The following is a 26404-nucleotide window of genomic DNA, read 5'->3' as shown; positions in this document are numbered from 1 at the left end:
TTGGATTCTCTCTCCGCCCCTCCCCCACTCACATTCTTTCTCAAAATAAATAAATAAAAAGCTATGGTTTTCCTTCTGGGGAATGTAATACAGAATGGATATGTAAGCCTAGAAAAAGTGAGATGGTTTATCTAATAGTTTTCCCACTTATTTGTTTTAATGGAGTTATAATTTTCTACTTTAATAATAGAGTTTGTTTTGGAATAGTAGGCACTTTATGGTAATGTTATATGCTTAACTGCCCTTTGTAACTTAATTGACTCAACATAGCCATTTTTTAAAATTGTGGCAAAATGTGCATAACAGAAGCTACCATTTTAACCATTTAAGTGTACTGTTTAGTGGCATTAAGTATATTCATATTGTCACGCAACCATAACTACCATCTGCCTCCAGAACTTTTTGCATCTTCCAAAGCTGAAACTGCCTAACAAGTAATACCCAGTTCAGCTCATTGCTCCCTCCCCTCAGCCCCTGGCAACTACCTTCTGTCTCTATGATTTTAACTGCTCTAGATACTTCATATAAGTGGAATCATACCGTATTAGCCCTTTCATGTCTGACTTATCTCACATCGCATAATGTCCTCATCCATGTCATAGCATATGTGAGAATGCCCTTCCTTTTTAAGGCTGAATAAATTCAGTGGTGTGTATAGACCACATTGTGTTAATTAACATAGTATTTGGGGGACAGTAGTAAAAAGGTGGTAACTTAAAATTTCTTAGTCCGATTGAAGAGTGTCAGAACCATTACCTCAGTTAACATTCATCTCAGAAGCTTAGCTTCTTTGTTCCCTTTTCAGTGTCTTTCTAGGTCCCTCAGTTTATCTACCTCTTCTTTCTCTTCCCTTACTTTTTTCTTAGTTTTTCTTGCCCCATTGTTCCTTTTTCTTGATACCCTTTTTATTTTCCTCCTCCCTCCTCTTTCTAAAGTGGCTATAATGTGAAATAATTAGTATTTGTTAAATATGTTAAGTACTATTTATTTTCTGGTCATAAAGTTTAAAGTACTAAGTTGAATTTTTGCATCTAAGGAAAAAATAAATCAACTTTTTTAACTATAGTGGGACCCTAGTTAAGACCCCGTACTATCTCACCTTCTCATCCTTTCCCCAGCTGTCTCTCCCCATAGTGCTGCTAGGCAAACAGGAATGGTTTTCCATTTTTGAACCTCCTCCTTAGGCCACTGAGAGAGTCTTCTCTATCTGGAGAGAATCTTGTAAAGACAATGGGGCATGTTGGCATTTACTGTGTTTATACCTAGTTTACTTTTTAGCAGATGAAGAACAATTCTATTAAAATTTTTCTTCCGTGGCTTTTTAAGGGTTTTGTTGCGTTTCTGGAAGAAATGCCTTGTTAACCCATTAGACTTCCTTGTCTGATCAAAGGTCTAGGAATACAAATCCTTTTGAATTCTTTTCTGGCTTTGTAATCAGAATCTGTTTTGTTGTTTTCACTTGATTTACGTGGATCCTTCCACTATTATTGCAGAGTATTGTGAAAACTCATAATTTGGGGTTTTTTTAACTGTAGACTTTTTTTAAAATTAAGGTGAGGGGCGCCTGGTGGCTCAATCAGTTGAGTGTCTGGCTCTTGATTTCGGCTAAGGTCAGGATCTTACGGTTCGTGAGTTCTGGCCCCACGTCAGGTGCTGTGCTGACAGCATGGAGCCTGCTTGGGATTCTCTCACTCTCTCTCTTTGAAAATAAATAAATAAATTTTAAGGTGAAGTTCACAGAACATTAAATTAGCCATTTTTTAAAAATTTTATCTTAAGGTTTATACGTTTATTTTGAGAGAGCGAGTGAGTGCACAACTTGGTGGGGGTGGGGGACAGAGAGAGAGGGAAACCAAGATCCCAAGCAGGCTCCGCTCTATCAGCACAGAGCCCGATACAGGGCCTGAACTCGTGAACCCTGAGCTCCTGACCTGAGCCAAATCAAGAGGTGGACACTTAATCAACTGAGCTACCCAGGCACCCCTGAACCATTTTAAAATAAACCATTTTAAAATAAACATTTTAAACAAACATTTTAAATTAAACAGTGGTGGAGCGCCTGGCTGGCTCAGTCAGTAGAGCATGTGACACTTGCTATCAGAGTTGTGAGTTCAAGCCCCAGGTTGGGTGTAGAGATTACATGTATGTATGTATGCATGTAGGTAGGTATGTGTGTATGTATTTATTTTTAATGTTTATTTATTTATTCTGAGAGAGTGCAAGCGGTGGAGGGGCAGAGAGAGAGGGAGACAGAGAACCCAAAGCAGGCTCCAAGCTCTGAGCTGTCAGCGCAGAGCCCAACGCAGGGCTTGAACCCACAAACTGTGAGACCATGACCTGAGCCAAAGTCAGATGCTTAATCACTGAGCCACCCAGGCACCCTTAGAGATTACTTTAAAAATAAAAATTAAAATATTAAGAAGTAAAGGAAAATGAACAGTACGTTCAGTGTTGTGCATTCACCACCTCTGTTGAGTTTCAAAACATTTTATTACCCCAGACATAACTTGAATTTTTTAATGTACGTTTTTGGAAAGAAGAGTTTTAGAATAGTGTTCTTTATTCTGTAAGTCATTTGCTTATAGTCTGATAGAGTGCTGACTTGTAATTATGTTTCTCTTTAGGTGATTTCAAGTGTCCTGTCAAAGAGGAAATAGCAATTACCAGTGGTGAATGGGAAGTTCTTGGCCGGCATGGATCTAATGTATGTTCTCTTATTCAACTGATATGTTTGGTCAACATCTGCTGTGTTTATGCGGTACCGAAAAGCAGTAGTGCAACTTCATATGACCCCGATGTTTTGAAACTATTAAATTAGGGACTTAAAGGACTCAAGTTGTTAGAAGGGAAAAATCTTCGGTTAAGTTCTAAATCTCCCCCGTTTTATAGCTCTGGTATCAGATGTGTACTGGTTACTTAAGGTCAGTGTTTTCAAATATAATGTTGCTACTTAACAAGGAAGGGGCTGGGCCATACTTTCTGAGTCTGCAAAAGTGAGTTGGGATATTGTTTGAAAATTATGTTTGTGTCTCTTATAGACTGCTCATGTCATTTCTACATTAAAAATTGCATTTATTACTTCTGAGGTAGTGATTCTCTTTTACTTACCTGTTTATCTCACAAATGTAAAATTTTATCCACTACCTGCCAAGAGTGATGGACCTATGTACAGAGTGTAGACCGATAGGGAAAAGGGGGAAAATGTTTCTTCTGTTTCCTCTGTTTCCTCTCAGTGTGCGGTTTTCTGTATCATTTCGGTGAATTCTCATTCTTTTGCCTTTCACAGTGTTTTGTGTTTGTTTCAACTTTCAGTTAGGTGGTCAGTTTCATGAGATCTCTAAGAACTTCATCCTTTATAGGTGTGATACATAGTTGATACATGCTACCAGGATTTAGTGAAGGCTTATGATTCCCTCAAATTGATTTGGAGATTTATTGAAGGATTATGTATACTGGTATACTGGCTACTCTAGAAGTCACTCATAGTCCCCAATGTGATGAAGGAGAAAAAGTGAAGATCCACATCTCAGATTTGGTTTTCTTGGTAAAAATTTTAGAATATCATAGGCAACTGTTAAAGTTTGATTTCCACTGATAAGAAGTTCTGATAACAAAAAATTACACTGATGTAAACTTCCTGCTTTGTAATTGTTGGATAATACTTAAGGAAACCCCAGAATTGTATTTATGTAAATCTGAACCTCATTTGGGCAACCTAAACATCTTCCTGTTACTTGCCGTTATGTGTATCAGTTTTCTTCTTTATGTCATGCTTACTTATGTAATGTGTTTGTGTCTCTCTTTCTTACCCTTCTGTATTCCCCTCTATCCCTGTTTTATTTTTTTAAGTTACCTCTTCATTCTCTGCTTTTGCCAGTGACCTTGTTCTCACCCAAAGATTTTTTTTATTATTATTTTTTTAATGTTTATTCACTTTCTGAGAGAGAGACAGAGCATGAGCCAGGGAGGGGCAGAGAGAGGGAGATGGAGACACAGAATCTGAAGCAGGCCACAGATTCTGAGCTATCAGCACAGAGCCCAGTGCAGGGCCCAAACCGTGAGATCAGGACGTGAGCCAAAGTTGGATGCTTAACCAACTGAGTCACCCAGGTGCCCCTCCCACCCAAAGATATTTAATGGCAGTAATTGGCTAATGCTTTGAGACTTTTAAGCCCATGTACTCATTATTGAGGTGGTACTCAAAGTATGGTCCTTGGACCAACTGCCCAGCCTCAGTATCTCCTGGGAACATTTTAGAAACGTAAATTCTCAGGCCCACCATAGACCTTCTGAATCAGAAATAATGGGGGAGGGGTGCCTGGGTGGCTCAGTCAATTGGGTGTCCGACTTCAGCTCAGGTCATGATCTCACGGTTCGTGAGTCTGGGCCCTGCGTTGGGCTCCGTGCTGGAAACTCAGAGCCTGGATCCTGCTTTGGATTCTGTGTCTCCTTCTCTCTCTGCCCCTCCCCCGTGCGCGCGCTCTCTCTCTCTCTCTCTCTCTCTCTCTCTCAAAAATAATTAAACATTTAAAAAAGAAAAGAAATAATGGTGATGGGATCCAGCCCTCTGCTTAACAAGCCCCTCAAAGTGATTCTGATACTTTTCTTGAATAAGGTAGTTACATGAAACAAAGAAAAATACCATTATAATCCGGGGTGAGAAATTAACCAGTTATTTCTTCAGTTTTGAAAGGCCTGACCCCCAGCTGCTAGGTCCAGAGCAGAACCTGTCCTAACCTTTTGCACAGATCAATGCATACCTGTGAAGCTTCATGAATGTTTGTTCTGGCATTTCCTATCACTTGTATCCTTTCTGTATATCTCATATGGGCTTACTTAATCTCAACTGTGTTTCTGTTCCTGTGTATGCTAAAATATATTTGATAATGAAGAAGCTTCCTGGAGAAAATGTGGCATTTGAAAATACTTGCTTTTGTAAATGTATCCATGTTTTCTTTGCTGTGTTAAAAAATTTGAATTTCGTTGAACACTGAGTAGGTTGGTAGATTTTTTTAAAGAGACAATAAAAGCCCTTTATTTAAACACTTACTGTAATTTGGGAAGAATATGAAGTGAATTCAGCTGTGAGTGCACTTAGTTTTTTGAATTCTGAATAAAGACTTAAAAAGATCTTACCTACATTTATTTACAAAGTATACCAGTATTGAAACTGAGTTCACTTATTTCCCAACCCAATAGATAAAATACTTCTGCAAGTTTATACAAAAGGCCAAAAAAGCACTGCCTAAGTTAATACTGCACTGAGAAAAATACAGGATGTTACAGTTAGAGTCTTTTAAGTACGTATGAATGGTTGGCCTAACCTGCAATGTAGGAATTTTTTTTCCCTATAAGGTATGTTTTATTGAAATAACTCCTGTATTTTAAGAAAAGCACACATTTTTACCATATAGGAAATTCTAATAATAGCATGCAATTCAAGTGTCCTTTTTCTTTCCGGGAAAGATATATTCTTAGGTATAAGTCATAAGCAAAACCAACTCAGGTTTATTAACATTTGTGGCAAAATTTTTTAAGAGGCACAAGTCAAAGGGTGACTCAAATGATTGGAAATTGTTTGTTGAATTACTGGCCCTTGCCAAGGTCCTGCTAGCACTGGTTTTTCTGTTGTTGTTTTTTTGGCAGATCCAGGTTGATGAAGTCAGGAAACTGGTGTATTTTGAAGGCACCAAGGACTCTCCTTTAGAACATCACCTGTATGTGGTCAGTTATGTAAATCCTGGAGAGGTGACAAGGCTGACTGACCGTGGCTATTCCCACTCTTGCTGCATCAGCCAGGTATTAAGTCCCTGTTGGAAAAGGGTTTCCTATCAATTAAAAAACTCTCTGCTCATATAATACTCCATTTGAGTAATGTGAAAATCAGTGAAATTGGCCTGCAGAAGTCTGACTCTCTGAAGAAAAACTTTAAAAAGTCAGGTTTTAACTTTAGCATCATATATGGACATAAATGATCAGACTCTTAACCATACTCCTGCTCTGGCACCATGAGGGAAAAAGTAATTGTTTTTCCTTTCTCTAGCATTGTGACTTCTTTATAAGTAAGTATAGTAACCAGAAGAATCCACACTGTGTGTCCCTTTACAAGCTATCAAGTCCTGAAGATGACCCAACTTGCAAAACAAAGGAATTTTGGGCCACCATTTTGGATTCAGCAGGTACTCATTTCCCTGAACCTGATTTTAAGTAGGATTAGTACATAAGTGCACTAAACCTGTCTCATATGTCCACATTTTTCATCTCTTACCACCACTTATCCCTGAGCTGCTGAGTTCCTGATTGATCCCACCCTTCCTATTCTATCAACCACCAAATAAGATGCATTAACCTCCCACTCAGGCAGGAGCAGGTCTGGAAGGCCTTTTTGAAGATTGTGTTTTGTTTGTTTTGTTTTGTTTTTGTTTTGTTTTAAGTTCAGTAATGTCTGCACTCAATGTAGGGCTCGAACTCACAACCCTGAGATCAGAAGTCGGACACTCTTCCAGTTGAGCCAGCCAGGTGCCCCCTGGAAGACCTTTTTTTGTTGTTTGTTGTTTGTTTGTTTTAACGTTTATTTTTGAGAGAGAGCATGAGTGGGAGAGGAGCAGAGAGAGGCGGGGTGGGGGGGTGGACAGAGGATCCAAAGCAGGCTCTGCACTGACAGCACAGAGCCCGATGCAGGGCTCAAACTCATGAACCATGAGATCGTGACCTGAGCCAAAGTCAGATGGATGCTCAATGGCCTGAACCACCCAGGCACCCCTGGAAGGCCTTTTTGAAAATAAGAATAAAATAGTCACAATATCAGCTTGAAAACTATTTGTTCACATGTTTGGATGATTTCCCAGATAAACAAATAACCAAGTGGCAGCTTTCTTTCTTTTAAAGCATTTGCAATGGCCATCTTAATAAAAGATAGAACGCTTGTTCTATGTAAGAGTGAAGAACACAGAATTAACTATTTTTTAAATGCTTGATTTCTTAAAAAAAAAAAAAAAAGGACTAATTTTGCATATCTTTAGTCTACTTTCTCCCCAAGTTCTTTTTCCTGTTAAGTATTTTCACTCATGAATATGTGCTAAGGGATTAAGAACTTAATGCAAAACCACAGGGTATGTTCTGTTGTCCACAAGTAGGATTTGTAATATGGTGACGATCTCTGCTTAGGTTGTAACATCATCCAATATACACTCTTAGGGTAGATCTCTATAGCTTTGGTAAACCAAAGACTGATTGTGACTTTCTTTTTTTCTGGGTCCTGGTTAGGTTTATTCTCTAATGATCAGAAACAGATGTTCATTGAGCACCTGCTATGAGCAAGTTAAATTGACTGAGTTAAATTTGTGCTTCCAATTTTTAATCAGATATATGGCTTAACCATCATTAAGTTACACTGAACCAAGCACTAAGTATTTGTATAGTGCTGCATCTAAATACCTCCTAGGCTCCATGGACTAGTCAGAATACATTGTATCTGCTTTTGAAATAGGTAATGTGATATGTTCAGTAGATTTTCTTTTTTAAAAATAAATGTTTTTGCTTAATTTCTTGCTGACCACCTGAAAGGGAGATAGTCAGTTATTTGTGTGTAGAGTTGTGGGTTATGGTTTCTTTTCCTTGCTCGCAGATTTTAGAGCTCCCGTAAGAACTCGCTTTACATGCTCATTTTTGTTATCTCCTCATAGGTCCTCTGCCTGACTATACCCCTCCAGAAATTTTTTCTTTTGAAAGTACTACTGGATTTACATTGTATGGGATGCTGTACAAACCTCATGATCTACAACCTGGAAAGAAATACCCCACTGTGCTGTTCATATATGGTGGTCCTCAGGTGGGCCTGTTTATTTATTTTAATTTTTTTATTTTGACTCCAGTATTGTTAACATACAGTGTTATATTAGTTTCAGGTGTACAGTATAATGAATCAACAATTCACATCACCCAGCCCTCATCACAGGTACACTCCTTAATCCCCTGATATCACCTATTTCACTCATCCCTCCACCCACCTCTCAGGTGGGCATATTTATATGCATACGTGTGTGTGTGTGTGTGTGTGTGTGTGTACACACATATTTTTTGGGGGGGGGTGATTTGTATTTTAAATGTCTCGTCAATTGTTTAAGTTAAGATGTGAACATTGTTGGGCCTCTGCTGTTATCGACTCTGGCTTATGTTCTAATTCCTGTTTAGAAGTTGGATTTTGTTACATGGCTAATGTGTAAATAAGTGTCAATTTCTTAATTTACAGTAGGACTGTAACAGTCATTGGAGAATGAAATATTCATGTCAGTAGGTATATATGTTGTCTTTTATGTAGAGAAGAATCTTGTTTGGGAAATGAAATTAAATAGTTAACTGTCTTGGTAAGTAAAAAGAATCTTAATAGATATTTGCAGAAGCCTTGGTAGCCTAATGAGTTACCTCTCTCCATTCTAAGTCTATATCTCTCAAGCAGACTAGAATATTTTTATCATCTAGTTAAGGCAACTGTTACACTTCTATTCAACACTATAAGAGTTTACACTGTGATATTCCTTTTTCTGGATGAAATATTAGCATGTAAATATTAAGTAAATTCTGTTGACTATCAGAGTAAATAAAGTATTTGGGGTAGGTGCATTGGTTAATTGGCACTTTTTAAAAATGTCTATTGACTATCTTAAACTGGGCCCTTGAAGAAATTAGAATATAATTACACTGTTTTTATAGTGCAGCTCTTGACACAGTAAATATCCTTTATAATTATACCTAGTTGTCCAGTATTTGGAAATGTATTTAGATGCTAAGATATCCAAAAATTGGAGTGCCTGGCTGGTTCAGTTGGTAGAGCATGTGACTCTTGATCTCAGGGTCTTGAGTTCAAGCCCCACATTGGGTGTAAAGCTTTATTATTTTTTTTAAGTTTATTTGTTTTGAGAAAAAGAGAGCAGGGGAGGGGCAGAGAGAGAAGGAGAAAGAGAGAATCCCAAGTGGACTCCACACTGTCACTGTGGGGCCCAACAGGGGGCTGAAACTCACAAACCATAAGATCATGACCTGAGCCAAAATCAAGAGTTGGACACTTAACCAGCTGCACTTAACCAGCTGAGCTGCCCAGGCTCCCCAGAGCTAAAGAAAGAAAGAAAGAGAGAGAGAGACAGAGAGAGACAGAGACAGAGAGAGAGAGAGAGAGAGAGAGAGGGAGAGGGAGGGAGAGAGAAAGAAAGAAAGAGAGAGAGAGAGAGAGAAAGAAAGAAAGAACGAGAGAGAGAGAGAAAGAAAGAGGGAGGGAGAGAGAGAGAAAGGAAGAAACAGAGAGGGAGGAAGGGGAAGGAAGAAAGAGAGAGAAAGAAAAGAAAGAAAAGGACATCCAAAAAATAAAAGCAAAATAACTACATAAGCCACAAAATCTCAGCAATGACGATCATATATCAAGTTAAATCACTTTGCCATCGTTAAGATTTTTTTCAAACATGATTCACATTTGTATTATACTCATCTACACATAAATCATAAACATTTAAATTAGCCTTCCATTAAAAACATGAAGCTGAATCTTTGTAAACTTTAAAAAAAGGCTTAAAACAAAGAAATTCAAGAGAGAAATTACAGGATACTCTCAGAAGCTTTACATGTTTTTGTTACGTTATTTTGATATTAAGGCTGAGTAAGAAGGATGTTTCTCCTTTCCAGTGAAGAAGTGATATATGAGGTATGTGACAAACACACTATAAAAACTAACTGCTTGTGTAGATTTTTAAGACAAAAGGAATCCTTATATTATTCCTCATTACTAATTATGTTTAAAAAGTCTAACCCACATAGAAGGAAATTCAGCACCACTAGTCATTAGGGAAATGAAAATCCAAATCACAATGAAATACTACTTCACACTCATTAGGATAGTTATTATGAAAAAAAAAGAAAAAAGGAAAATAACAAATGTTGCTGAGGACGTGGAGAAATTGGAACTCATGCATTGCTGATGGGAATGTAAAGTGGTGCAGCTGCTGTGGCAAATAATATGGCAGTTCTTTAAACATAATGTTAAGTCTGATGCAGCACTTCCATTTCTGGGTGTATACCCAGAGGAATTGAAAGCAGAGACTTGGACAGATACTTGCGCACCAGCGTTCATTGCAGCATTATTCCCAGTAGCCAAAAGCTGAAGCGCCCCAAGTGTCCTTTGACATATGAATGGGTAAACAAAACGTGGTATATAATGGGACATTGTGCAGCCTTAAAAAGGAGGAGATTCTAGGGGCGCCTGGGTGGCTCAGTCGGTTAAGCGTCCGACTTCAGCTCAGGGCACGATCTCGCGGTCCGTGAGTTCGAGCCCCGCGTCGGGCTCTGGGCTGATGGCTCGGAGCCTGGAGCCTGCTTCCGACTCTGTGTCTCCCTGTCTCTCTGCCCCTCCCCCGTTCATGCTCTGTCTCTCTCTGTCTCAAAAATAAACATTTAAAAAAATTTAAAAAAAAAAAAGGAGGAGATTCTAACACATGGTACAGCATGGGTGAACCTTGAGGACATTATGCTAAGTGAAATAAGCCAGACACAAAAGGACAAATATTGTATTACTCCACTTGTATGAGGTACCTAGAAGAAGCAAATTCATGGAGACAGAAAGTAGATAGAGGTTGCCAGGAACTGGGGAAGGGATAGGAAGTTATTTAATAAGATACGGAGTTTCGGGGCGCCTGGGTGGCGCAGTCGGTTAAGCGTCCGACTTCAGCCAGGTCACGATCTCGCGGTCCGTGAGTTCGAGCCCCGCGTCGGGCTCTGGGCTGATGGCTCGGAGCCTGGAGCCTGTTTCCGACTCTGTGTCTCCCTCTCTCTCTGCCCCTCCCCCGTTCATGCTCTGTCTCTCTCTGTCCCAAAAATAAATAAAAAACGTTGAAAAAAAAATTTAAAAAAAAATAAGATACGGAGTTTCTCTTTGAGGTGATGAAAAGGTTCTGGAAATGGATAGTGGTGATGGTTGCACAGCAGGGTGAATACTTAATGCCATTGAATTGTACACTTCAAATGGTCAAAATGGTAAATTTTATGTATATTTTACCATAATAAAAAATCTTAGCCAATGCAGTTAAAATAAAATTGTTTAATTGTTTAGAGTACTTTATGAGTACAACTATACTTACACTTACAGAAAGTTTCTTCTCAGAATACTCTGTTCAGTTTGCAAGATTTCCCCAAGAGACTTTGCATGATAGAATGCCTCTGGCCCTTCAACGCACTGGGATTATCCATCCTCTTGTTGACTCCATTTGGGTTAATTATGAAGATATTCCTTAATACAAGAGCAGATCTTTTTTTAATTATTATTTCTAAGTTTACTTATTTATTTTGAGAAAGACAGAGACAGCACAAGTTGGGGGGGGGGGGGGGGGGGCGGGCAGAGAGAGAAGGAGAGAGGGAGAAGCCCAAGCAGGCCCAGCACTGCCAGCATAGAGCCTAACATGGGGCTCAAACTCACAAAACTGAGATCAAGACCTGTGCAGAAACCAAGAGTTGGGCACTTAACCAACTAAGCCACCCAGGCACCCCAAGGCCACATCTTTTTTAATAGCACAGAAAGCCTTGTGAACTTTGATTAAATCTTGTAAGCAATCCAAACTGTGTTCTTTCTCCGAGTATATTCAGTGCAAAGTGGGAATCTGTTGATTGGCAACAGTATCGCAGTTTGTAACATGAAGTGGATTACTTTGTCACTAAATGCAACAATGCCTACAGTTGGACAAAAGTGAAATCCAAGAAAAGCAACAAATATTTCCAGTTAAAGTCATCCAGGCTTAGTTCTTTAAACTCTTCATTGATAACAGCTGTATGTTTTAAATGTTCATTTAACAAATCCTTGTGATGTTTCCTATGTGCCACATTCTGTAAATAGAAGTGCCCAACAGAGCGACCTAAGTGATAGCAGGACACAGGTTTTGAAGAGTGGATACTGAAGAAGAACTTTGAATCCTCAGTGCCAGAGGTCATTACGTTTAAGTTCCTTCTTCCAGAAGTAGCAGGGCTCTGGCTACAAAGGCAGAAACACTGGCTCTCAAGGGAAATTCATATCAGGCAATTGAGGCCATTTTTTTTGCATGACAACAGGCAAAGAAATGAACTGAAGTAGTTTTCTTTACATAGTTATTTTGTGTTTTATGTCTAGTACTTTTTTCCGCTCCCTTCCTTTTTGCCCCTTCTCCCAAGATAGAAAGGAAAAACATTAACTATACTGGAATTCAAGTTTTTAAAAAATAATTTTTTTTTTTAAAGAAAGGGAAAACATCATTCTCCTGTCTGTATTTTTTATTCATTCATTCAGCAAATAGTTATTGGAGTTCCTAGTGTGTCCCAGGTACTATTTTAGGCAGCGAGGATACCATAGCGAACAAGTCTGACTAAGGTCCCCACCCTCATGGAGCTAAATAAGGAAAGTAATAAATGAGTAGACATATAAAGGATATAACTTCATATAATGGAAGTGCTCTTTGGAGGGTGGCTCAGTCGCTTGAGCGTCCGACTCTTGATTTCATCTCAGGTCATGATCAAAGGGTTGTAGGATCAAGCCCCACTTTGGGCTCTGTGCTGAGCATGGAGCCTGCTTGAGATATTCATTCTCTCTCTCTCTCTCTCTCTCCCTCCCTCCCTCCCTCCCTCCCTCTCTCCCTCCCTCCCTCTCCCCCCCCATCTACCCCTCTCTGCCAGTCACACCCTCTCCCTCTCTAAAATAAGTAATTAAAATAAAACAAATTTAAAAAATTTTTTTAAATAGTAATTGTTGGGAAAGACGATGGCAAAGTGACTAAAATGGAAGTCCTGATAGGAAGTTCAGAGAATGTCTCTGAGGGTACATAAGATGAGAAGGAATGACCATGTTAAAGATCTGAAGGAAGAGTATTCCAGACAGAGGGAACAGTAAATGTCAAGGTCCTGGGGATTAGAGTCAACTTGATATGGTTGATAATAGGGTTAGAGTCTAGTAAGTAGGGATTTGGTATGAGATGAGGTCAGAGAAATAGCCAAAGGTCAGATAATATAAGATTTCAAAGGCAATGGTAAGGACCTTAGAATAAGATCTAAACTCTTTACTGTTTCAGGGAGCTAAGCTATAGTCTTACCAAATTTACATTTAAAAATCATCCCTCTGCTACCAAGTGAGTGGACTGTAGGAGAGCAAGAGTAGAAACAGGAAGACCAGTTTGGCCGTTGTTACAGTGGTTACAGTGGCACTGAATATGCAGAAGTTCAAAACGAGAAGAATCTCTAGACACACAGCACACGCACACCAGTCTAGCCCAGTAAATGCTCAGTATATAGTTATTGTGTGAAGATGTGTTGATTATTTTTTAACTTGTGGCTGACTTGGTTTTCCCATTGGTTTCAGCCAGAAAAAAACTTCTTTCATTTTTGCCAGAACCATTTTTGTCGTAGTTTAATGTGTGGTCTTAGTGTCCACCAAACACTGAACTTCTTTCAGTTTCTTTCCTCTAATTAAAGTCCTCTTTTCACTAGTTTATTTCTGTTGAGGCACTAAATTACATTTAATTTCTCAGTCATTTTGAGGTGTAGGTTCTAGGGTGATAAAGCGATTTAAGAATTATCCTACTTTTTGCACTGATTTGTGTCACAGGAGAAAGGAAGCTGAGCTGGTCACAGTGTTTCATTAAAATACTGAATTTTTCCACTGCTAGTCAGGGACAGTCCCAGAAGAGAGAGATAGGGAGGAAAAAATGATCCTTGTCTCTGTCATCTGAATGGCATAGTTCTTTAGGGTAGCGGTGATGATTTTATCAAATTTTTTATGGGATAGGTTAAATCTCTTGTCTTGTATGTAATGAATATCAAGTTAATTTAAAAACAAGTCAGGGAGGGGGGAAATGGGGAGTTCCTAATCAACAAGCATAAAGTCTCAAGTATGCAAGACGAATAAGTTCTAGAGATTTCTATCCTACTGTCCTACAATTAATGATGCTATATTGTACATTTAAATTTTTGTTAAGAGGGCACACCTTGTGATAAGTGTTCTTGCCACAAGAAAATAAAATTTCGTTCTAAAAGCAAAATAATACAAAAAATTCAAGCTTTCTACTTTTCACAGCATCCTGTCACTTAATGCTTTTTTTATATTACCATATAATAAATTTCACTGAAATTGTATTTCTTCCTCAGGTGCAGTTGGTGAATAATCGATTTAAAGGAGTCAAGTATTTCCGCTTGAATACCCTAGCCTCTCTGGGTTATGTGGTTGTAGTGATAGACAACAGGGGATCCTGTCACCGAGGGCTTAAATTTGAAGGCGCCTTTAAATATAAAATGGTGTGTGAGCATACAAACATTTTTCTTTTTTAAGACATTTATATTTTTTTGGTTCATTGTTTGGTGTGAAGTCCCAGAGAGAGAGAGAGAGAGAGAGAGAGAGAGAGAGAGAGAGAGAGAGAGTGTGTGTGTGTGTGTGTGTGTGTGTGTGTGTGTGTGACAGAGAGAGAGAGAGGGAGGGAGAGCGAGAGTGTTCAGGGGTGGGAGGGATGATGCAACTTGATATTCACTAGGCTAGTTCACATCCACCTGTATGTAACTTCGGGGAGCTGAGATAGAACCACTTTTACACAGAAGTACCTTCTCTTTCTATTTGGTATGTCCAGCTTAGCCAGAAGGCAGCACCATTTAGTTTTCAGCATCCTGTCCCCTATTGAGAGGAATAATTGAGATTTGTTCTGTCCTCTGTGAAGAGAGAAATCAACTGATTAGTGCCTTCCTTGTGACAAGCCTCTTTCTCTCTACAGGAAGCTTTAAATGCTACCTTTTAGAGATGCCCCATGTCCTTTCTGCTGCTTTGGGAAATGATGAGAATCCGATGTTCCTTTTACACAGTAAGGCAGTTACTGTGTTTGCCAGTGTATTGGACATGCTGAGTAAGACATGGGATTTTCTCCCACAGCCAGTTCTTTGACCTTATGTTGTATTCTCATGTAAGTTTTTTTGTTTTTATTTTTGTTTTTGGCTCAGTGAAGTGAGATTGTGTGCACTGGCAGGCCTAGTAATACAGACAGGGTGGTGGTGGTAGGAATTAGGACTTAATAGGACTTTGAAGAAATAGTGTATGTTCAATTCCTAGAAATCGATAACGGGGAAATAGGAGGAAAGACCTCAAGAGTGATTCCTTCTGCTTTAGTGCATTAAGTTTTAAAAAGAAGTAAAATTAGTCAACCACTTAAGGGGGCTAATTTTTTGTCTTTGGGTATAGGAAGGCTTGTTACAAGGAAGATGCTGACCTCTTAGCAGACAACAGAACAAATGGAAAGGGGAGATACCCATATACCAGGAACAGTTTGGGTCTTAGTAGGAAAGAACTTTATGACTAAGGGGTTACAAAACTCTGGACTGGCTAGCAATGGAAGCTATAGGCCCCTCTCTCTAAATAGAGTTAAAAATTTTTTTTTCGGCCAACAGAATGTCAATTGATAATGAATTCTTTAAAAACTACAGGTATTTTTTAGTAAAACCCATTTATCAGTTTTAAAAGCACTCTTACAAGGAGACTTCTATTCGTCAGTGAGTGAAATGTTCTCCCTTTTTTGACAGGGTCAAATAGAAATTGACGATCAGGTGGAAGGACTCCAATATCTAGCTTCTCAATATGATTTCATTGACTTAGATCGTGTGGGCATCCATGGCTGGTCCTATGGAGGATACCTCTCCCTGATGGCATTAATGCAGAGGTCGGATATCTTTAGGGTATGTGACTTCCTATTGTACTTCTTTTTGTAGTAAGGGTAGAATTTTCTATAAATTGAGGATCTGAGAAAATGCCTATTTTTTGAAGGCTTACAGGGTTGGCAATATTATGGAATGTTAGAGTTTGTGTATCTGCAGTCATGCGAGATAATAGATGATCTTGTCAACTTGTGATAGCCATGTGAGATATATATTTACTTGTCTGTCTGTATCTAGAACAAAAAACACATGTCAACTTGATAACCAGTTATTGGCTATTTATAGACATGCAGAGATTATGGGAGATAGCCATGATTAGTAAAACACACACAATGTGGATTATAATTACTTATTTAATTACTGGACCGAAAGCTCTGAGGGCTGGGATTGTGTGCACATCACTGTATCTATCCTCAGTAGCCAAGCATACTGCTTGGCACATAGTAGGTCCTAAATAAATCTTTATTGAATGACTACTGTATTAAATGTGTAAACGTTGGTTACAATTTTATAAACAACTTCTTTGAAAAATACGCCAGAAGGAAATAAAGATGCTAAAAGTTGTTAAGAGAATGGCAATTGTGAAGTGTTTTTCTTTCTTAATATTTGAATAACATGATTTTATCTTACACTGAAAATAATTTTTAAGAATTAAAATAATAGAGTTTTTGTTCTTGCATGTATATTCACATAAGCTTTATAATAACCACAAAATGAACTCTGAAAACTGTCATAATTTTCCCAGGCTTGCAGCTGTCAAAATAATTAGAATATTTAAATGTAAAACTGTTTGTGGGGACCTTAAAATGAGGGAAGTATTTAGTGCTTAAATATATTTGATTCATAATTTTTGTTAAAAATTCTGTACTCCCAGTAGAGGCTGAAAAAAAAAAAAGAAGAAAGAAAGAAATGACTGCTTTTTTGATATAAAAGCTGACACTCGTCACACTTTTTTTCCCCAGTAGCAGGAATGAGTTTACACTGAGGCATTCATATGTTCTAGTTCAGTCTCCCTGTTCAACAAAGTGTCCCGTGTATATATTTCAACTAGCCCAGGTTAGGGGTTTGGTATGTGGCATGCCTGTGGAACTTGAAGCTAACTGACTCACAAAGTATCAAATTCTTGACCTTGGCACTCCACTTTGATTTTCTGAGTTGCCTAACTCAGAAATGTATGCCCCAGTTGGGCATGTGGGGCAAAAGCCTAAGGATAATTTTAGCCTTTAAATTTGTAGTTAAACATTCTCATTGCTAGCCATTCTTTTCTGGACCACACTTGATTGTCATTGTTGTCTTATGTAGGTTGCTATTGCTGGGGCCCCAGTCACTCTGTGGATCTTCTATGATACAGGCTACACGGAACGTTACATGGGCCACCCTGACCAGAATGAACAGGGCTATTACTTAGGATCTGTGGCCATGCAAGCAGAAAAGTTTCCCTCTGAGTAAGTTCAAGCTTTAAAGTTAAGATTATAAATTTAAAACTGTAGTGTCAAAATTTGTCTTTAATAATAATGAAAACTACAAATACTGCAAAACCAAGACTAATATTCTAAAGAATACTCGAGTGGCATAGCTCTTTCTCAGAGCTGAGTTACAGGCCAGTTCATACACTTAGGTTTTTTTATAAGTTATATTTGAAGCAATGAGGGTGCTGAAAGAAGTTTAATAAGTACGTAACTGTTTCAAGGTGGAAAATACTCTGTTTCTGCTTAAATATATTTTATGGATGATGTTTATGATTTTTCTTTCCCTATGGACAGGCTGTAATTATTATATTGATATATGCTAATATCTTCATAAGAAATTGAACACATGATATTTAAAATTTTTTTAATCTTTCGTTACATGTAGTGTCTGGTTAATATATTATAAATTTATTGAAAATGTTGAATTCTTATTCTAACATTTATAGTAGAAGTTAACTTTATTAACACTGATTATATTATACAGTTTATGTTTTCATATAATTATGTTACATAACTGTATATAGTTGTATATATTACATAACTATAATGTTTACTAATAGGTAATTGTGATTAAAGGAGGTAAGTGGTTTTTTTCCCCAAATACTCTATTTTGCCTAATCCTCTGATATTTCCATTTCTCCAGACCAAATCGTTTACTACTTTTACATGGGTTCTTGGATGAGAATGTCCATTTTGCACACACCAGTATATTACTGAGTTTTTTAGTGAGGGCTGGAAAGCCCTATGATTTACAGGTGAGTTCTTCATCTTCTGATGGAATTAAGTAGTGATTAATGATTGATTACTTTGAAATATAGTAAACTATGGAGTAAGGCTAGATTTTCAGCTGTGGCCACTCTCTGCTTAAGAGATATAAAGTCATAGACACAGATAGCAGTGCCTCCAGTTGCATAAAAATTAAGATTCTGTGGAAGTTGGACTAAAAACTGGCCTATTAGAATATATGACTGGTGTATCTGTATCTGCTTTCAGTTTGTAATCACGGAAAAGATGACAGGAGTCCATTCAGTGTCCTTTGCTTTTCTTCTTCCCCTTGGAAGGGTGAGGAAGTGCTACTTGATATCATTGGTTTTTAAAGATCTTTTAATTTTATGTTATATTGACATTGGAACAGAAAGCAGCAAAGTAACCACCTCTGTTGCTCCTTACTCAAAAAAAGGGGGTTTTAAAACTTGTTCCTTCTTTCTTCCTCCTTTGTACTTCTTTCACAGATGATGTGCTCCTAAGAAATGAAAAATATTGTTTTTCCCTTTTTAAAAAAGAATTTTTTTCAATGTTTATTATTTTTGAGAGACAGAGACAGAGCACGAGTTGGGGAGGGGCACAGAGAGAGGGAGACACAGACTCGGAAGCGGGCTCCGGGCTCTGAGCGGTCAGTACGGAGCCCTAGGTGGGGCTTGAACCCCTGAACCGTGAGATCATGATCGGAGCCAAAGTCAGATGCTTAACCAACTGAGCCATGCAGGTGCCCCTACTTTGTCCATTTTTATGTCTCAGTTGACATTTATGTAAGTAAACTGCGAGATATTTGTCTATAGCAGCAGTTTTCAAGCATTTTGGTCTCAGGATCTTTTACATACCAAAGAACTTTCATTTATGTGGGTTGTATCTGTCACCATTTTCATATAAGATATTAAAACTAAGAAAAATGCTGTTTTTTTTAAATTTACTTGTTTACTTAAGTAATCTCTGTCTGCATCCAACATGGGGCTTGAACTCATGACCCCAAGATCAAGAGCCTCATGCTTTTCCAACTGAGGCAGGCAGCCCCAAAACTAAAACAAATTTTAAATATATTTTTAAATAACAATAATAAACTATTATATGTTAACACAAATCACAGTTTTTGTGGGAGAGAAAAACTATTTTCCAAAACAAACAAAAAATTACTTAGAAAAGTAGCATTGTTTTTACATTTTTGTAAAATCCCTTTAATGTCTGGCTTAAGAAAGACACCCAGATTCTCCTTTCTGCTCATATGCAACACATGCAACCCGTTGGGAATTGTTGTTTTGGCTAAAGTAGAGAGTAGTTTCCCATTATGTGCAGTTTTACTTTATAAGGTTTCAGCTAACCCGTAGTCAGCTGCGATCAATCCAGAAGCAGACGATCCTCTTGATCTGACATAGCGTCAGAAGGTCAATAGCGGCCTAACGCTCTATCACAATGCCTGCATCATTCACCTCACTTCATCTCATCACATAAACATTTATCATCTCACATTATAAGAAGAAGACTGAGCATAGTACAAGATACTTTGAGAGAGAGACCACATTCACATAACTTTTATTACAGTATGTTGCTATGATTGTTTCCTTATTAGCTATTGTTTATCTCTCACTGTGCCCAACTTATAAATTAAACTTTATCATATGTATGTATAGATGGAGGGGAACAGTACATACAGGGTTTGGTACTACCTGCAGTTTCAGGAATCCAGAGTTGGTCTTGGAATGTGCCCCCTGCAGATAAGGGGGGGACTACCGTGTGCAGAAACTACAGCCTCCCAGAATATGTAGTTAAGAAAGGGGAGGAATATTTTAGCCTTTTCGGATAATTGTGGATATTCTTCTTTGATACTACACCAAAACTGGACAAATCTTGGTTTCTTAAAGGTTAGTTTTAGTGGGGAATCTGAAGCCATCCATATCTATAAATGTTTCATACTCTGTTACGTTAAAATTTGTTGGATCTTATATTTGAAATGGATCTTTTGTACATGCATTGGGCATCTGGAAAATACTGGTTCACTGTGTGACGTCAGTCTTCTAAATGTTGACTCCTTTCATTATAGAATATTTTTAAGGTCACATATATTAATATTACCTCTGATCTCACCAGAAATGTTTGTAAGTTTGGGGGAGGCTCATGATACAAGTTCTCCAAAATTCTTTTTTTTTTTTAATGTTTATTTTTGAGACAGAGAGAGACACAGCATGAGCAGGGGAGGGGCAGCGAGAGAGGGAGACACAGAATCTGAAACAGGCTCCAGGCTCTGAGCTGTCAGCACAGAGCCCGACGCGGGGCTCGAACCCACAAACTGCGAGATCGTGACCTGAGCTGAGGTCGGACGCTTAGCCGACTGAGCCACCCAGGCGCTCCACAAGTTTTCCGAAATTCTGATTTCCACTCAAAAGCTCAAAGTTTATCATTGGTAGCAGTGTTGTCCTTGAGGTGACCAGCTCACTTCATTCATTTTTGAGCAGGTGTTTGCCAGACACCCCGGTCTGAGTCACCATGGTTGTCAGTCATTGTTCCAAACTGAAAATGGAGCTCCGTTTACGAAGTGGCATCTCAGCCTGCAGCTGGGCCTGTGGTGCTTCTCCTTGAGACGTCCTGGAGCAGACTTGCTTTCTGCACTCTTTTCGCTTTATCACCACAGAATATTTAAAAAGACAACTATTCAAGGGTTGCAGTTTCATAAAATTCTAATTTTTACTGCTACCTAAGTGAAATTGATATTTTTGTTTTTACTACAAGTTCAGTACAATTTATTGTCACTGCCTTGATTCATACTAAGGCATTGACACTTTTTACCCATCATTGCTTTTGCATTATCGGTGCAAATGCCAATACAATGAATAAAGGTAAATTGTTCTGAAAGTGGTTTTGACCTTATGTATCCCCTGAAAGGGTTTCTGAGGACCCCAGAAGTCTGTAGATCACACTTGGAGAACCACTGATCTATAGAGAGGTTGTGTGTGTGTGTGTGTGTGTGTGTGTGTGTTTAAGTTTATTTATTTTGAGAGAGAAAGAATGTGAGCCGGGGGGCGGGCGGGGAGGGGGGTGGCGCAAAGATAATGGGAGAGGGAGAATCCCAAGCAAGCTTCATACTGTCAGCTCACCGCCTGATGCGGGGCTCGAAGTGCTGAGCTGAAATCAAGAGTTGGTCCCTGAACCAGTTGAGCCACCCAGGCACCCCTACAATTTCCTATATACCATTAGGCTTACAGAAGGATTTATCTATAGACCATTGGGGTACCTGGTGGCTCAGTTAGTTGAGTGTCTGAGTCTTGATCTCTGCTCAGGTCATAATGGTGGTCATGGGTTCCAGTTCTGTATCAGGCTCGCGCTGAGCGTGGAGCCTGCTTAAGATTCTCTGCCTCTCTGCCCCACTCGAACACTCTCTCTCTCTCTCTCTCTCAGATAAAATGTTTTTTCAAAGGGGGAGGGGCCTCTAGATAGGATATATGTGTGTATTATCTGAGGCTGTGCTCCATATTATTAATCCTGTTGAAACTCTCTGGAAAGCTTTGGAAGGAGGTGTATGATTAAATTCTTACTTTTTGTATTTTGATTTTTTTGTTGTTGTTTAAGATCTATCCTCAGGAGAGACACAGCATAAGAGTCCCTGAATCTGGAGAACATTACGAACTGCATCTTTTGCACTACCTTCAAGAAAACCTTGGATCGCGTATTGCTGCTCTGAAAGTGATATAATTTTGACCTGTGTAGAACTCTGGTATACACTGGCTGTTTAACCAAACAAGGAGGTTTAATCAGTAGAAAACACGGAATTGATCGACACATTTTGGTACCTGCCATGTAACATCTACTCCGGAAAGCATAATCGGTGCCGTGCAGGCGTCTACAGCTTGTGGATAGTAATCTAATACCTTAACCATACACACACAAAATTGAATGACACGTATTTCTAAAGGACCCAGCAATACCATGAGAATTACTGAAGGAAATAAGACATTAGCACCATATATCCATACTACCTTATTTTCACTTCTAATAGCATTATAAACCTCATGGACTTAATTAGTGTATTTTTACAGTATACTTCTGAGTTTGTTAAAATATGATGATATTAGTGATTGGTTTGGTTCAATTCCAGAATCTCTGACTAGTTACAGATTTGATAGCACTTAAATGTAATTGAATAGCTTATGCTTCATTGCTTGGGGTGTATCCAGCATGTTATGAACTAATCACTATTAAACCTATGACTTAACCAGTCATTAATGATTTTTCAAGGATAACTTAGTGGCCTCCTAAAGACACTTATTTTGTTTCATTCAAGCTCTGACCAATTTTAGCCAATTTCAACTGTATCTAGTATAAATAGTTCTCTCTGATGATATGACAGAGTGGGCTTTTCCTTTCATACAAAGGCAAGTAACTGTACATGTAGCATGGTTTAATTAGTCTTACAATATTGATAATTACAGGCGGAAAAATTTTAAATGGTTAGAGCTTAAATATTTGCAGGCAATTTCTTCTCCTTTAAGAAAAGGAAAAAGTACACCTCATCTTCAGAAAATTTAGTGGTGCCAGTTTCCATTGGGTATTTCCTTATTGAAAGGTTTCAGAATTTTAGGTGATGGAAGGGAATTGTGGTAGGGTTGGGGATACTAGGGTGTGTAAAATGACAGGGAGAGGAGAAGGGTCTGCTTAACAACTAAGTAGAAGTATAATTTGACCAAAAATACTCATGAAAAAGTTTTGGGGGGGGTGAAATTGAAACTCCTAGAATGTTAGTTACAGAAACCAGAATTAAGAAATCACTCTCTTACCAGCACAGTTACAGACCGATGTTATTCAGGGAGAAAAAGTTACTTAGTTACTTTTCTAATTCTAAGTTTTTGTTATTTTCCTCTTAATTTTGGAAACTTTACAAATTTAAACTTTCTCTATCCTTTTTAAATTATTTGAGCGTAATTTAGGTATTGTGAGCTTAAAGAGGTTTCCAGACAACTTCTTTACCACAAACTGATCCCCAGCCAGCCATGGCTCTCTTTTTCAGTGTTCAAAGCCTCTAAGCAGCTTCTTGAATGGCCATGACATTTCCTGGTTTAGCCCTAGCACTTGACTGTTAAGGGAGCTCATAGGCTTTTCAGGTGCTGATTGGAATCTGTCATCTTAGAGTCTTGGGGTGTTAGATGGGTCACACTGCCAGCGGCAAAGAAGATACCTATGAGTTTGACCCTTTTTATCACAAGCCTCAGTGTTTGGAAAGTTGTTACCAGTACTTTTAAACAATGCTCCAAAAAAGTTGCTGTTTTTCTTTCTCACCACTACAGAGTAGATTTCTCCCATAGAGAGCACAGCCTCCATCAGGAAGGATGATGACTGTGCGTCAGAGGTGAATTCATCACTGAGGGCCGAGTGGGAGGTGGGGGAGGTCCAGAAATGGCAAGGTGACCTGGTGGCTCTGTCCTTGGGAAGGGGATTGGGTTTTGCTCTTTGTGTATTTATACTGTATCATAGGTACCACACTTTTCCTTATTGTCTGTGTATGTATTGATTTCTTTGTTTATGTTTTCCCATGCCAAGGTCTGTTTATATTTTTTTCAATGTTAAATTAAATTGATTTGGGTAATTTTTCTTCCCAAGAAAGTATTTTCCCCCTTGATTTAAGTATATATCTGACTATCGAAGTGGTTTTTGTTTGTGAACTGGTTGGCCCCCAGGGATCTATCCTTATATAATATGCAGAGTAGAAATGGTATACAGTGGCTTTTAGACATCTACTCATTTGAAACCTCTTGCCCGTTAAAGCTATTTGTTCAAAACGGCGTCTCTCATTTTACCAAAACAAACCTAAAAGAACCTCATGTGCTCTTGAATTCACCAGTGTTTTCCTTTTGCATCTTCCTTCTCCTTTCCTCATATCACAAGGAATGCCTCTGTTATAATCCCCACTTCATTAAATGCCATTCTCCTTGTGTAAGGGGGAAAAATACAGGGCTGAATTCACTTGCAGAAAGACAGTTTGAGTTTTATTTTAAAAACTGATGAGGAAAACATCCTAGTCCATCCAAGCAATCAGTAGAAATCTCACTGAAACTATTTGTACCCTGTCAATGGGGAACATTGTAAAAGGCAAGAGTATATAAAAGTAGCAACAGTTTTGGTTAAGAACCAAAAAGCAGTAGGTTAAGTATCAAATGGGGCGGCTTTTGCAGGCTTGATAAGTAGGTGCACTTGAGCAACCATCGGTAGGGGTGGTGGCTTACGTGTTGAGCGCGAGGACTCAATCTAAGAATCTTCTGGGACGCTTAGAAAAAGAAATGCAGTCCTGAACCTTACGCTTAGAACTTTAAATTTGGTTGATTTGGGTGGAGACTAGGAATCTGCATTTCTCACCGCCTTTCCTAGGTGATTCAAAGTTGTTTGTGGGCTACTTTCACAGACTCTTCTGTAGAGAATGGAATTGGATTAAGAGTATAATAGGTGATTTTTACACTGGACTGATTTACAAAAACCTAAAGCAATAGTCAAGTACAGCTGCTCGTCTGTGATCATGACTGGGCCCTTCTCACTCTGAAAGCAGCAGAAAGGTATCGCTAACTATGTCTCCTCTTTGTCTGGAGATTTCGTTTTGGAATGAAGGTTCTTCCCTCAATGCCGTTCCTGGCTCATTTCCAAAGCCTCATACTAGAGGATGGAGTCACAAGGCATGCATTACTTTGTAAAGGAATGAGATACAGATATTGATGCTTCCTTTTTTTACTACTTGTTTTATTCCTTACAGAAGGTGTAGCCCACCTGTCTGTAACATAATTCTCTCTTTAGGTGGAATGATTCCTATAAGATCTCCCATTATTATAGAAGCCTAAATTTTTAAGCTGTTGCATCTTTGATATAATCTGATGTTCTCATCTGTTGGAGGAGGAACCGACATAGAGAGAGAAGAGAAAATATACCCATTGCCACGCGGCCAGTTACTGCTCAGCTGGTACTAGACTCCATCTGGATGCCCTGACTCACGGTAGTTAAATGATAGATAGAAAAGGCAAATTTTTAAAGAAGTATTTATTAATATATTCCTATGAAACATTTTAAAGATAACATAAAATGGTTAATTTTTCCATTCTGAAGTAAATGCTAAGCATGCTTATTACTGAAGCAGTACTTCTAATTAGTATATGACATTCTGAAGTTAATTAAAACTGTTAGACTAAATGTGTCTTCCTAGTAGTGAGGGATTTGGGAATTGGGGTGTAGAATAGAGTGCTTGCTTAAGCCTGAGAGCCTAACTTAGAGCTAGTTGAAGTAAGAAAAGAGACATGGCCATATCTAACTAAGATTTTGAGGTGAGTGTCCGCTTCCAGCAGACATAAAGGAATAAAGAAACTTGCCTGACTCCCACTTTCCCAACTCTCCCCAGCCTCACCTATCCGTCTTGCAGCCTAAAATACGGAAACATTAGTGCAAGGTGCCGGTTCCTGCTTTTCTTATTTCGTCAAGAGACGGTTCTAGGTAATCGTTTCAGAAGTCCCTCACAGAGAGAAAAAGGAATATTTGTATGTTTGCTTCTGGATAACCCAAATACAAATTTATGTTGTATTCAGCACAATTGGAGTTCAGGTCTTTAATTTTAGAATATAAAGTGCCTGCTGTTTTAAGCATTGACTTGTATAAAAAGAATTGCATGTCTCACTCCAGTAAGTTTATGGGTTTTCTCATTTTCAGCTACATGGCTTTTAATCATGTAAAGTGAAACATTAGTTTTGTTGCATTTTATTACAGGTTCTTTGTTGCAATAAAGATGCTGCTAAATTACTTGATGTAAATGTTCCTTCCCCCCCCCCATTCCCTATTTGTACAATCTTGCCTTGATTAGTGGCAAATGTGGAGTGATTAATACACGTGTCCAAGGTCATGTGCTTGCAATGGAGAAAGGAAGACTGCAAGGTGATTACATGGGGTTTCTAGTACAAACCCTAGCCAAAAATGCATCCAAACCCACACGGAGGTGTGCCGAGAACTGCTCTGTGCCTGCCAGTGGTGCCCAGCGACCAGCACTTTCTACTGCAGGGGTAGGGTAGGTGGTGCCTGGAGCCAGTGCCCTTCCTGAACAGCTGGGATTTTCTTAGGGATGCCACTTGGAGTTGATGGTGGTCTCTGCATGCTCCCTGGAAAATTTCTCGGGAGTTCAGTGTAATACTTTCTTCAGAGCTTTCTTTGACGATTCTCAGGTCTGTTGAAACTACTGGAGAAAAGATGAACTCCTCTGAAATTAGTAAATTTGGGGTTTGTCTGATAATCCTTCCAGAACAGACGCTTAACCTGGATTCTCTAATCCTCTGAGGTGGTATGCAAAGTATTGCATGAATGAGTGGAAGTGCATTCTGGGGAGAAAGGCTTTGGCTTTATCACATTCCCAAAGGGAGGGTGATCCCCACCCCAAAAGAACCACTGCTGTGTTATATATTAGGTTCATAAACTTTTAATTTTTTAAAATTTCCTATGTTTTAAAAATGTTTATTTTT

At 38.7% G+C, this 26404-nt stretch overlaps 1 protein-coding gene across 2 annotated transcripts in view; it reads left to right on the top strand.

Moving 5' to 3' along the window:
* DPP8 (dipeptidyl peptidase 8) overlaps window positions 1-25694 on the top strand; it is a 65475-nt gene extending 39781 nt beyond the window's left edge. Inside the window, exons 12-20 of one of the 2 annotated variants that reach the window (XM_049613763.1) lie at window positions 2625-2704; window positions 5647-5799; window positions 6044-6179; window positions 7686-7831; window positions 14146-14292; window positions 15559-15711; window positions 16993-17135; window positions 17803-17914; window positions 21498-25694. In XM_049613763.1, coding sequence (XP_049469720.1) covers window positions 2625-2704; window positions 5647-5799; window positions 6044-6179; window positions 7686-7831; window positions 14146-14292; window positions 15559-15711; window positions 16993-17135; window positions 17803-17914; window positions 21498-21620 — 1193 coding nt within the window. In that variant the 3' untranslated portion in view covers window positions 21621-25694. Of the gene's footprint in view, window positions 1-2624; window positions 2705-5646; window positions 5800-6043; window positions 6180-7685; window positions 7832-14145; window positions 14293-14759; window positions 14922-15558; window positions 15712-16992; window positions 17136-17802; window positions 17915-21497 lie in introns of those variants that run through there. The other variant, XM_049613764.1, reaches the window with a different exon arrangement.
* The last annotated feature ends 710 nt before the right edge of the window (window positions 25695-26404 follow it).

This window comes from Panthera uncia, assembly GCF_023721935.1.
Source record: "Panthera uncia isolate 11264 chromosome B3 unlocalized genomic scaffold, Puncia_PCG_1.0 HiC_scaffold_1, whole genome shotgun sequence".
NCBI classification, from domain to species: Eukaryota; Metazoa; Chordata; class Mammalia; order Carnivora; family Felidae; genus Panthera; species Panthera uncia.
This window is presented reverse-complemented; position numbering and strand designations above follow the sequence as displayed.